Genomic DNA, 12878 nt, shown 5'->3' with positions numbered 1-12878 from the left:
GGTTTTTTTTTTTTTTTTTTTTTTTTTTTTTTTTTTTTTTTTTTTTTTTTTTTTTTGTGTGGCTTTGTTAGATCTTAAGCGGGGTCCTTTCATCTTTAACCAGTATCTATTATGCTAACAAGTATTCGATATGTATTGAGAAAGTGTCAAAGTCTCTAACACATGTCGTCCAAGTCTCTACCATGGAGACGATAGGCTAGTCAAACTTTCTCTAGTGTTCATGCATCTTTACCAAAGGGATAAAGAAAATCTCGAGCAGTTCACATAAACACAAGAAATTACCTTATCTTACCTTGCCTTCATTGCAGTTGAACAGCGAAGTTTAACCATTTTGCATGTGAAACTTGAAGCCATTGTTGATTAAAATACTTTTGGTCCAAAAAATTATGGTCTCATATCTCAAAGCTAGACATAAGCGACGTTGTTAAGTGAGTAGCCAGAGATCACAAATCTATAAACTAATCTATAAACTAAACAAAACTAGCAACAATAATACATAAATAAAAAAATAAGCAAAAGAATTCTCCCCTCAATGTCTCCACCTAGGGTAAAAACTCGAACAAGAAATTCGAGGACTAGAAGCTCTTGATCATCAGTTTTCTCAACGGTTTTGGAGATTTTAAGCTCGATTCAAGGATGTATGTACTAAACACAAATTTCAAAGTTGAATGATCTATCTCTTGAGGGGTAAAAACCTAAAATTTTGCGGAACAAATTTAAAGATAAAAATGTTAAAATAAAAATTATTTGAAGTTTGGGACCAAGGAAGGACCATTTTGGAAGTGAGTTCAAAAACCCTATACCACGTCCACTAATAAATGGGCTTAAAATCAAAGCCCATTAGTACACATTCTCGCCGTCGACTGTAAGCCGGCGACCGACGAACGAAACGACGAGCGGAACCCTTCCAAATAAGGAACAGAATCCAAGACCGCCGTCGCCAAGATCCCATCACTTCAAACGACGAGCGGAACCCTTCCAAATAAGGAACAGAATCCCGTCGCCGTCGCCGTCGACTGTGCAATACAAAGAGTATCGAAAGAGGAGGAAGACGCTATCCAAAGACATGGCCGGAAGAAGCCATCAGCCGAATTCCTTGAAACGACGCGAATTTCCGTTGAGCCGAAGCCCTAGTGATGATCGTCGAGCCCATCAACGTCTTCCTTACTCAACTTCCGTTGGCGGTTCTTCGAGGGCTCACCAGGCAATCCTTCTCGAAGATCGGATATCAGCGCAGCAACGAGAGATTCAAACTCTCCTCTCCGACAACCAACGGCTTGCAGCCACTCACGTGGCGCTCAAGCAAGAGCTAGCAGCGGCTGAGAAAGAGCTTCGGCTCTTATCGGCCACTGCGGCTAAAGTCAAGGCCGAGACAGACGCAGAGGTGAGGGAGGTTTATGAGAAATCGCTGAAGATGGGCGCTGAGGTTCGTGCCATGGACGCTATGATGGCAGAGCTCGTTCAAGTGCGGGCGGATATGCAGAAGCTGAGTACCGTAAAGCAAGAGTTAACGACGGAGTTGCAAGCAATTCGCGACAACCTTTCTAAAACCTCTTCAGAGTCACAGCCATTGCCGTCTATTAAAGCTGAAATTGATAGAATGCACCATGAAATTCAAAGAGGAAGGTAAATTGTCATTTCTCCCTTAAGTTCGAAGATAAACCTTTTCATGTTAAAGCATCAATTTATTTTGAGTTGGCTGGTAAGGTTTATCCCTTTAATTGTTCTTCCTGGATTTGATTGTTTTGACACAAAGTCTATATTAGCTTAAATGTTGGGATACTCTATGCTAATTGCTCGCTAGCTGTATGTTTCTGCCGCAAATAAGATATCAAATGCAAAACCTTAATGCTGTGATGTTAATGCCTTGTCTTTCAGTTTCTTTGAACATTGGTAACTACTTGAACTATTCAAAAACTCTGAAGTGCGTTCATTTGGTGCAGCTATTTCTTTGTGGATATTGCTATAGCTGTGAAGAAATGACACCCCTTCATAGTAGTATATGTTTACGTGAAAAGGCTACTTTTGAAAGGCATGGTTCAAGAACAATATATACTAAGACCATCTATCCACAAAAAGAGAGAAAAAAAAAAAAACGAGTATTTGTTCAAGAAAACAAGCCTAATATCTGTTCACTTGGTGCAGAACTATGTCTTGTTTAAGTCTAGAGCCTGTATGATCTTACTTCGTGAACAATTTATCATGTCTAGCAAAGTTTGCACAATTCTCTTCTGCACTAATATTGTGTTAAATATCCTTTATGAAGTTGCTTTAACCATTGGTATCTAGAGAATCACTTTTGTTTTCCTTTTAACCAACCATTCGAATCGGAGATGTTAGTGGAATGAAAATATAAGTAGTTTCTTTTGAGGATCATGGGCATTTTGAAGTTTCATTGTTTTTCTATAGCCAACTCCGATGTTTCTTGTTTTTATGATTGTAGAACAAAACAACCTGATAAAAAATTAGTGAATTGGTACAATTCTTCTTTTTATGCAGAAGAAATGCAATGTAGTATTCTGTTTGTTTGATGAGCATAATTGAGGCTTGGGAATTACCTCTTGCTATCTGTTGTTGATCTGAACAGGGCTGCTATTGAATACGAGAAACAGACACGCGCCAGTAATCTTGAGCAGAGTGAAGCCATGGAAAAGGGTATGGTTGCCATGTCTCAGGAAGTTGAGAAATTGCAGGCTGAACTGGCCAATGCTGAGAAGAGAGCAAGGGCTGCGGCAGCTGTAACAAGTCCTTGTAAGCCTTCTTTTCATATATGGTAGCTTATACATCCTCCTTTTTTTGTCACTTAACTCTCTTTACATTGCATTTTCATACAGTTCCTGGTTATGCTGCAACTTATGGCCATCCTGACATAAGATACAGTGGGAGCTCACATCCCCCTGATCCTTATGGCATGCGTCAGGTACTCCTCTATGTCTGTATTAGTTCCATGGCTCAGAAATTCATTGCAGGGCTGGTTCTACCTTGACTCTTGGTGAACACCATTAAAATTCGTTGGAACATGAAGTCATCTTATAATCTAGGTTATGTTTGGGATGCCAAACGCATTTCAGACTCAATTGTTACGTTTGATAATAATATAGAAGTACTTTTGCAAAGAGTAAAAAACACCTTAGAGTGTTCTTTGAAAGGATACTTATAGAATGCTTTCAGCCTTAGTGTTGGACTAGACAGCACTCAAAAGTACTTTCAAGAGTGAAGGATAGGTCTAATCATCTAATGAATTGGTTAGTGAACACTTCATATTGAAGTGTTTGAAATCAAAACTAAAAGCATTACGAGACGTATAAAGCCAAATCTATGAACCAAGCAACATGGCTGCTCCTTTTCATTGACCATAAAATTGTTATAAAATTCTGCATAGGCGACTGTGAAGGTGGTTTTATGGGGTTGGAAAACATGCCCTATGCCCCCTTACAACTTAAGCAGGTGGGTTTTGGGTTTATTCTATTATGATTTGCCTTCGATTAACGAGTAAATATATGGGATTTTACGGGGTAACATTTTCTGAGTCCAACAGAATTGATGTCTTAACTGCTAAGCTACATTCAAATTGTCTAGTTGTGTCGTACTGATGTCATTGATAAGATTTATGAATGATTACCAAATTGCTTCTATCCATAATATAGAATGATGGTTTGTTTTAGGTTCAAGGAGGAGTCGGTGTAAATATTGCTTCGCAATACGCCCACGCACCACCGACGCATGGACCCCTTTACAGCGTGCAACCAGCACCACCACATATGCAATAAACGGGCAGAGCAATGTATGGACAAATTTTGTGCTCGATGAGGAAGGAGTCTCAGTGTCCTAGACTCCATAACAGGCGGAAGGCACTGTAAATACTGCCGCAGAAGCTGTTTTTCCATCGGAGTTCTTTCGTCCAGGGTCGCCGGGGAGGTATGCCACTGTCATGTACATTTTAACTTGTTAGGGGACCCTTGGCAGTTCTGAGAAGTGTTCAATATCTAAATTTTGACATCTCTTTTGATTCACTGATTAAATTTTGGATATATTCTTAAAGCTCGTTAGAAGTAGAACCATGTAATGGAAGCATCTTATGATGTTGAACAAAACAAGGTAACTATTTCTTCTCATCCTTTCACATTTCATCAATTATGAAATTGGAACGTCTATTTCTTAGTATCATAATTTCTTTTAATAATTTCTTATTTTAATTTCGAACTTCGTTTTAAAGAAATATAATCAAGTTATAAAATAAAAGTTAAACGAAGTTGTACCCTTCCTTCCACTGATGCAAAGTCACATATTAATTTAGACACAACTATGCTATCAATAAATATGAAAATGACTGAAAATATTTTATTTCTTCTGTAGTTTCTAAAATTTCAAGTTAATTTAGACACAACTGCAAATCTTTCCCTAGTAACTAAGTTATCAATAATAAATATCTATCCATTAATGATAACCATAGAGAAACTTCCACAGCTGCTGGGTTGAGTGGACAAGTCCACTAATAAGAGATTCAGACAGATCCATCCTTCCCGGAGACGAAGGGAGAAAAAGAAACAAAACAAAAAGATTGAGTCTCGATTGTTGGATCGGTATAGTAATCCTAGAGAGATTGTTAGATCAATATGGCAAATCTGGAGCGATTGTTAGATCAGTATGGCAACTCTAGAGTGATTGTTGGATCGGTTGATGGCAACCCTAGAACGATTGTTAGATCAGTATGACAACTCTAGAGTGATTGTTGGATCGGTTGATGGCAACCCTAGAACGATTGTTAGATCAATAGGGGGATCAGTACAATAACCGTAGCAATTGTTGGATCAGTATGGCAAGAGGGGGGTTGGATCAATATGGCAACCCTAGATATTGTTGGATCAGTATGACAAACCTAGAGACGGTTGGATCAATATGGCAACAAGGGGGTGAATAGGGAGTTTTTTAACAATAAAGGTAATCATCTAATTAGGTCTTGATTCTTGGATCAAAATAAACCTGAAACATCTGATATGAAACTGGATCTCAAACGTTTGACCAATTAAAAATATTAAAAATAGTTAATAATTAAAAGTAGATTCGTTAAATCAATTAATTAATATGAGATTAAGAGCCCAATAAATAAAAGATATACCATTTTAAAAGTGGATTAATGAATCATTAAATAATTTAAACTAAATTGCACTTACAAATATTTTCTAAAACATAAAGTACATTTCAATTTTCTTTCGGGCTTTTCTGATTTCGAGTTCAAAATCATATGGTACGGTCAAGAATTAGGAGGGAATCAAACACCATTTGACCGTGGGAGAGAGCGTACTATAAAACCGATACAACAGATGAGGTTGTTGGTTTCTTAAGAACAGTACTTTGGTACGGTAACCCAACTCAAAGCCACAAACATTCCCCAAACTGTTGGATGAAGACATTAAAATCAGATCTCAAGCATCGATTTCAAATGTAAATCTTCATTTGTTCTTTCATGACACCAATCAACTGAAGAGCTCAATAGCATTTCTTATGATCGATCGCTCCTCTGCACAACACAATTGCAATCGAGATTGTCACACTCATAATCAGGCCGGGGTACTACAACTATGAACCCATTTCAAGAACTATAATAAATATAGACAAAAATTATATGAACAAAGACCCCTAGAAACAACCACTTGTCCTTTTTCAAATAACAAAATCAGACTCATACGACACAATTCCAAGGTTATTGCTCACAAATATTTCCTGCAGTCACTGAATATGCAGAAGGAAACTAGCAATGGCAGAGCATCACAGTTCATGAGGTTAACTTGCCTTGAGATCTAACACTAAAATGAGTCTTTTTTAAAAATTTGGAGCGTCATCCCGACGTCTACATACAACAGAAATCGGCAAAAACATGCAACATTGCAAAGGCCTAAAATCCATTTACACCCAGTAATAGACCTCAAGAAATTGAAGTTTTCTATATTGGATATGAGCTATCCTCATCTCTAATTTTCTGAACCCTTGAGCACATGATATATGATAATCTCTTGAAAAATAGAAGACAAATTTGAAAAATCAGAAGCAGCCTTGAGCACATGCTAGACGAATAAAGGAATAATAAAGATTTTCAAGTAATCCCTAAGAAATAATGAATGAAATTTAGAAGTAAAGAAGAGAGGCAAGTTAATGTTTAATAAATAAATAAAATATGAATGCAGAAATGATAATTATAGGTTATAAGATATGCTTTGCATCAGAGCCAACAAGGGATGTCTGAGATCAGGAGGAGCTTATACATCAGCACCGGTGAAATTGTAAGGATGGTTATGGAAAGAGAAGCACTCACCTGAAAACATCAACACCTACCTTAGCAACAAGCAGTTTGGAGATTATCCGCCTGCCTCTATAAAAAAGACATTCACACAACTAGGTTAATCTCAAGCCTGAGCAAGATTATAACCCCTCCAGGTACCACTATTATATATTAAAAAGGAGCAAAGAGGTCTCTTGCCCATAGAAAGTGAACAACCTACCTCTTTGGTCTCCAATTCAAGAATCCAGCCACGGAACAAAATTAAAACACTAAGATCACAATTCCCATTACATAAAATGCTCAATGCCGAATTGCTCAGTAAGGACGAGATCTATTTCCACCATGCTGATGTCTATCAGGTCCTGAGCCTCCGTCCCTATAGCTATCTCTACGTCTATCACCACCACCACCACCTCCATATCCACCTCTGCCACCACCACTGCAACATGAAAAGGCGAGTTAGAAGAAAAAGAACGAATCTTTTTTAAAGCATGATTAATAAAATAATTTGCACATTCAGACAACAGAAGCATTTAAAAAAAACAAGTCACATTCTACACAAAACAAATTTACCGGACGATTAATTCTAAAAATCAATTAAAACAAAAAATAGCTATTGTTGCATCTTGCAACATAACCCAACAATCATAACAAAAAAAGGTGCAACCATTCATATCCTACATACTTGGATATTGAATTACAAAATCAATTTAATGGCAGTCCAATATAAGGTCATCAATCATAGGCCGAATAAACCAAAAATTAGTTAAATATCTTTGTAAGAAACACAAATTGGCACAAAAAGAAGGGAGATAAGTAATCCACCCCCAAACTAAATAAAACAAAAAACTACCCCAAAAAAAACCTATTGGAATTTATGGAAAAAAAGTCACAAGTATAAAATGATCTTGAGACAATCAAATAATTAATTCTAAACTCAAAAAAAGACTAATAGATAACATATTTCTACTAAAATGAGCATGAAAAAATTTAATTAAAAGTCCAATTTTCAAAATAAATTAGAATTTCAGAGAAAAAATCAAATCTAAGTATCAATGATAGCATCATGTATGAGAACTCAAGATCATGGTGATTATTGAGTATTCACACAGAGTTCCTAGATAGCATGGAGTCTGGGAATATCAAACAGTATCTGATATTTTGGCAAAAACTGCAAGTTACCTAACCTGGTTCCTGCAGACAAGATTCATTTTTTTGTGCACGCATGTGTGAGGAGAAAACATAGGGACCCAAAGGTCTTCTTAGCTTTTATCAACTTGGTAATTACAATAGCCAATTTCTCGTGCTCGTCAACTCACAAAAAGCAAGAACTTTACGAAGTACACATTTCAAGATATATGTATTCCTATACTCAAGAACGCAGACTTTTCTATTTGTTTTGAAATAACAATAGCAAGCAAATACCCATGGTTGTATGTAGGCGCCCTCGGTGCAGACTTCTCAGCCATTGCAACATTGATGCTATGACCTCTCAAATCATAATCTGAGAGTACAAAAACATGACCATACAATAATGATAACGTATATAAGTTTAAACTAAAATTAAAAACAATTGCTAATATTATTATTATTATTCTAAACTAAAGAGCACAGTAATTACTGTTATAGAAACCGCCAGCAGAATGTGCCGCTGAGGGATCTTCATATGATACACATGCATCGCCTTTGTTATTTCCCATCTCATCTGTATATATTTTTATGTTCCAAGGCCACTGATCCTTGTAGCCCCTCTTCTGCTTGATTCTTCCAATCTTCAAATTGGAAATTGAAAGAAGGCTTCAATTAAACAGTTCACTATCGGATGCTAAATGCAAAAGCCATTGCTGAAAAAATTTATTCAGCACTTTAAGAAACGAAACACAGTTTATTGGCAATAAGAATAGAGCTAGCCCATTGCCAATGAGAATATCAATTCTAGACGCTCCATAGGCAAGGAGAATAGAACTAACACTATAAGAGCTTCCAATATCACAAACAAATGCCTCAAGAACTAAAAGACATAACTTTTGAACGAGGATAAAACATCAAATGCAACAAAATATAGTTTAATGACAAATTACTTACTTGGCCAATGCCACCAAATAGTTCTCTCAATTCATCAATGGTCACATCTGTTGGCAGATTCGAAACATAGATTCTTGAGTTATCACAAGAATCATCACAAGATTCGTCGCACTGTTTCACCTGTGCTGGCTCTGCTGCTGGTGTACTTCCATAACCACCACCTCTACCACCACCAGCATTATAGCTTCCACCTCCTCTACCACCAGCATTGTAACCACCACCTTTACCACCTGCATTGTAAGCACCATCATATCCAGCTGACGGCCCACCACGACCAGTCGCACTCCGTCCATCACCTATACCATCACTGCCATAGCCACCAGTGGGACCACCATAAGTTGGAGGGTAGGTAGTTCCACTGTAGCTTGCAGGCGGAGGAACTGCATCCGTACCATAATCTGCACTTCCACCACGATAAGATGGTGGATAAGAGCCACCAACACCACCAGATGGGGGGGCTGATGATGGAGGAACCTGACTGTACCCGCTATCCTCTCCTCCCTGGTGACCACCATAAGAATTACCACCTCTGTTGCCTCCTTCATAGCGACCACCATCATGATTTCCACTTCTACCACCATGGTAACTACCGCCTCTGCCATTACGATTACCACCATAACCCCCATCAGCTCCACCCCTATTATATCCTCCACTACCACCACCACCACTTCTGTCACTGGCACCACCAGGTGATGGTGTACCACACTTGTTACACTCCACTCTTCTAGCAAAGTTCACATTCGCACAGCTATTTGGCATTTCAAAAACAAAAATATTAGCAACAACAAATAAACTTAATAGCAGAACAACTGTATACAAGTTCCCCATCATAAATGTCTGACATTTATGCATTCAAGGATGCTGAACCGCTCGATGAATCTATGAAAATAAAAAAAATAAAACAAAATAACCCAGTAATAGACGACGAAAAAACAAATCATACCCAGGATTAGGGCAGACCCAATCGCCATCTCTCCCGCTTCCACCACGACCACCTCCCCCACCACGTCCACCACCTCGCCCTCCACGATCTCCTCCTTGATAGCCACCACCACCACCGCCTCCTAAATTCGATCAAACCAATAAGCAGATAAAAAGATTGAGGTAAGGAAGAAATTGTCAGTCTTTAAGGCGAAAGAAAAAGCAATTTGTTATTAGTATCATATTAGATCTCTGATCACTGGAAACTTCCTACCGAAATACAAGCCAAACACCCCACCTAAGAGCACGAAAAACCCAAGATATTGCAATACAGAACAAAACATCGTCGAACCCATAAATTAAAAGAAAACCTCCTCGACTATAATTAAAAATAAAGGATAAATAATTAATTATTCCTTCAAAAGATGTTTCTATTCCCCAAAGATGCTTGTCTCTAAACGACGAAGATAAAATCTAATAAACAAGTGAAGCACGTACCTCGCCCACCGTAGCCTCCGCCACCACCTCGTCCTCCATATCCTCTACCACCACCGCCGCCGCCTCGGCCTCCGCCGCCATATCCACCATCGCCGCCCTTTCCACCATATCCGCCACCACCGCCTCCATACCCTCCGCCGCCGTATCCTCCTCCACCGCCTCCAGGGGCTCCGTAAGACGAAGGAGCAGCGTCTCCTCCTTGATCGTACATACCAGACATTAGATTTTTCTTTTAGGGCTAAGTTGAGAGAGAGAGAGAGAGAGAGAGACGTAAGAGAGGAAGATGGAGGATTAGGGTTGAATAAATTTGTGCAGGTGTAGAAACCTCCGCAAGTTGAAGATAAAGTTTAGATTCCATTCACTTGGGGCGGCCCAACTTAAAACAATTGGGCCTGCCAACTTAAAACACTTGGGCCTCTACCGGCCCAATTTAATTTTTTGATTCTTTACATATTTTTTAAGCCTTAGAATGTTGTAATTTTGACATTTTCATAAATTTTTATTTAAAAATCAATTTTATTTTCATTCTTGTATACTATAAAATTAATAAAAAAATAAAATAAAAATAATATTAGCTAAAATCTGTAAATTTTGGTAAAATTATGAGCGGTTAATTTCTGCCTCAATCAACTTAATCCGGTAAAAAAATAATATTTAGTAAAAATTTAAAATAAAATTATTAATTTAGTCCAAATTTAAGTCTAATTTGATAAAATTGATTCATCCCTTCCTCAATAATTTACCTTGACCCGTTTGAAATAACATGGGCGGGCCACAAAAAACCCGACCCGGTGGGTGGGTCGGGTTTTATTTAGGCTATTTTCCCTCTTTGCCCTTCTTCCCTCCCAGCAGGCCCTCAGCTTTATTTCTTGCAGATTCCCCGCTTTTCTTGCTTTCTCGCTCCTTCTCAATCCTTGAAGCTTTTCTTCTTCCTCTCGTATCAATCTCTTCTCCACATCAATGGCTTCCAGTTCTGGAGATGGATCTTCGCACGATCCCGCGAGCTCGAGCGAGTTGGAGAAGCCGCCATTGGAGCCTATAAGGATGCCTACAGTCGAGGAGATTCGCGGCCAAGATATTTGGAACAACTGTGCAGTTCGCAGTGTTGTTAGTGGAGTCATGGGTACGTTAGCCAATTTCTTTCAGTTGTTTTAACTACAATTTGCTTGTTGCTTTTTGTAAATCATTTCCCGCATTCTCACTCATGTACTTTATTCTAGTTTCTCTTGCCAATACTGGAATGAATCTTCATGTTTTTTCCTCTTATCGTTTACAACAGTATTACTATCTCTCCGTCTCTTAAATGTGATGCCTTATAGTTTCTGTTAAATTGTTCCTATTTTAGTTTGAGTCTGGGCTGTATATTTAGTTGCCTAGACGATTAAGATTGAGAGGCTCAGCCACCGTGTATATGTTGCTTTAATCATAATTTATGTGCTGAAATATTTGCAGGCGGTGGACTTGGATTGTTCATGGGTTTATTTTTGGGGGCATTGGATAATCCATTAATGCAAGACGAGATGACTGCTAGACAGCAATTTGTTTATACTGCAAAACAAATGGGACGGCGTAGTTGGGGTTCTGCAAAAGCGTTTGCAGTTATGGGCTTCGTTTTCTCAGCAGCAGAATGTGTTGTAGAAAAGGTATCATGATCGTTTATTATTATTTTTTTTCTTCTCAGTTTCTGAATGTGATTTTATGGGATCTAATTCTTTCTTCATGTGCTTAGGCTCGAGCCAAACATGATATAACTAATACAGTAGTCGCTGGTTGTGTAACTGGTGGTTCAATATCAGCTAAAGGTAGGCCCTCTTACCCTTGTATCCATGTACGTTCCTCATTTTCTACTCAAGTGTCACCATGTGGTGAATCCTTCAGCTTCTAGGCATGTAAATGTCTTTCACGAAAAAAATTCAGGGGTTCAGTACTCCTGTTGAGCTAAAATACTGGAGTTCGTGCATTTTAGATTGATTCGTGTTCAGAATGAAATTATAAGTTTATGACCTCGATCTTGCAGTAGGAAATAATGTTCTATAGGCTCTACCTCTGCATCCTTGAATTCTAAGGATAATATTATAAGCTCTTGTTTTCCGGGTCACATTACAAAGAAATTTGCAGGGATAGGGTATACATGTGTGCACAAGAAGTTCAATTGGCCTTGCTAATTTATTTCCTTACTATACTTTCTGACTGATCTTGGTTGAAATTTCATCCTTCAAGTTGCCAGAGAATAACCTGTTCGCTTTCAATAACACTGCTGTGCTAGCTTGTGCCCTTTTTTCTCTCGATCTGTTGTGAACAAAAGCTGCAAAGAGACAAAGGCATCGGTCTCCTAGGGGCATCTTTGGATATTTAAAACTACTTAAACCTGACCTGATATCAAATCTTGAAAGATCCTCCAGCTAAACCTCACATAGAATAACTCTAGAAGCATTTGGCCAAAGTAGCCTACCCATCCTTTTAGATTAAGGAATCACCGAGGAGAGCGTCCTTTGTCGAGAAGGGATTAACCCAGCTTATCCCAGAAACACAAAGTTTCTCCACGACAGCTGAAACGTGAAGAGAGAAGAAAAACATCTAGCATTCTCAATATATTCATGTATAATAAATGGCGATTTGGGAAACAGATGTGCAGATTCCTTTCCTGGTCTTCATTTATGTTTAAGCCTTCAAGCATAGTCTAAAGTAAAACTTTTACCTAACATTAGATACCAGTCTTTCCATGAAGCCTTAAACTTATTTTTGGAAAATAACTAGTTGCATTAAGTCTATGACAAAGGGTTTCGCTAGAAAATACTTCTCTAGGGTCCTGATTGACCTGTCATTCTCACTGCTAACATTTCAGATTTTCAGCATCTGAAGAATTCTTTCCCATTCCTAGATTTCCTCGTATTTCAAATTTAAAGCATATGGAACTATAGTAGTGATGTCAACGCTGCCTTACATTTGGAAATTTGCTACCGGTTAGATCATACAGCCCTTGACAGGTATTTGACAGTGGCCAGCCCTTGATTCAAATATCTTTTGAAAATGTAACTTATTTTATTTGCCAACCCGGGAAGATTGATAAAAAGCTTGGGGGGGGGGGGGGGGG

At 38.4% G+C, this 12878-nt stretch overlaps 3 protein-coding genes across 8 annotated transcripts in view; 2 read left to right on the top strand and 1 right to left on the bottom strand.

Moving 5' to 3' along the window:
- The first annotated feature begins 739 nt into the window (after window positions 1-739).
- On the top strand, window positions 740-4083 carry LOC111452005 (protein FLC EXPRESSOR-like). 2 transcript variants are annotated; one of them, XM_023092521.1, is made up of 5 exons: window positions 740-960; window positions 1001-1626; window positions 2588-2751; window positions 2835-2920; window positions 3666-4083. In XM_023092521.1, the coding sequence occupies exons 2-5, from the start codon at window positions 1067-1069 to the stop codon at window positions 3768-3770; spliced, it is 915 nt and encodes a 304-aa protein (XP_022948289.1). In that variant the 5' UTR covers window positions 740-960; window positions 1001-1066; the 3' UTR covers window positions 3771-4083. The 2 variants fall into 2 exon arrangements, with proteins under 2 accessions (XP_022948289.1, XP_022948290.1); XM_023092522.1 differs by having other exon boundaries at window positions 740-1626.
- Window positions 4084-5179: 1096 nt separating this feature from the next.
- On the bottom strand, window positions 5180-10089 carry LOC111452003 (transcription initiation factor TFIID subunit 15b-like). 5 transcript variants are annotated; one of them, XR_002712063.1, is made up of 8 exons: window positions 9785-10089; window positions 9309-9429; window positions 8366-9113; window positions 7902-8052; window positions 7706-7784; window positions 6501-6719; window positions 6314-6370; window positions 5180-5521 (listed from the first exon to the last, which is right to left on the bottom strand). XR_002712063.1 is itself a non-coding variant. In XM_023092516.1 (6 exons), the coding sequence occupies exons 1-6, from the start codon at window positions 10002-10004 to the stop codon at window positions 6596-6598; spliced, it is 1443 nt and encodes a 480-aa protein (XP_022948284.1). In that variant the 5' UTR covers window positions 10005-10089; the 3' UTR covers window positions 5197-6595. The 5 variants fall into 5 exon arrangements, 1 of the variants encoding a protein (XP_022948284.1); XR_002712065.1 differs by having other exon boundaries at window positions 6334-6370; XR_002712064.1 differs by having other exon boundaries at window positions 5197-5521; window positions 6334-6719.
- Window positions 10090-10640: 551 nt separating this feature from the next.
- LOC111452007 (mitochondrial import inner membrane translocase subunit TIM22-4) overlaps window positions 10641-12878 on the top strand; it is a 4474-nt gene continuing 2236 nt past the window's right edge. Inside the window, exons 1-3 of the mRNA XM_023092524.1 lie at window positions 10641-10907; window positions 11237-11427; window positions 11514-11586. Of these exons, the coding sequence (XP_022948292.1) occupies window positions 10745-10907; window positions 11237-11427; window positions 11514-11586 (427 nt within the window). The 5' untranslated portion in view covers window positions 10641-10744. The remainder of the gene's footprint in view (window positions 10908-11236; window positions 11428-11513; window positions 11587-12878) is intronic.

Source organism: Cucurbita moschata, unplaced genomic scaffold (genome assembly GCF_002738365.1).
Source record: "Cucurbita moschata cultivar Rifu unplaced genomic scaffold, Cmos_1.0 Cmo_Scf00014, whole genome shotgun sequence".
Lineage (NCBI taxonomy): Eukaryota > Viridiplantae > Streptophyta > Magnoliopsida > Cucurbitales > Cucurbitaceae > Cucurbita > Cucurbita moschata.
Note: the sequence above shows the minus strand (reverse complement) of the source record. Positions and strands in the feature narration are given on the sequence as shown.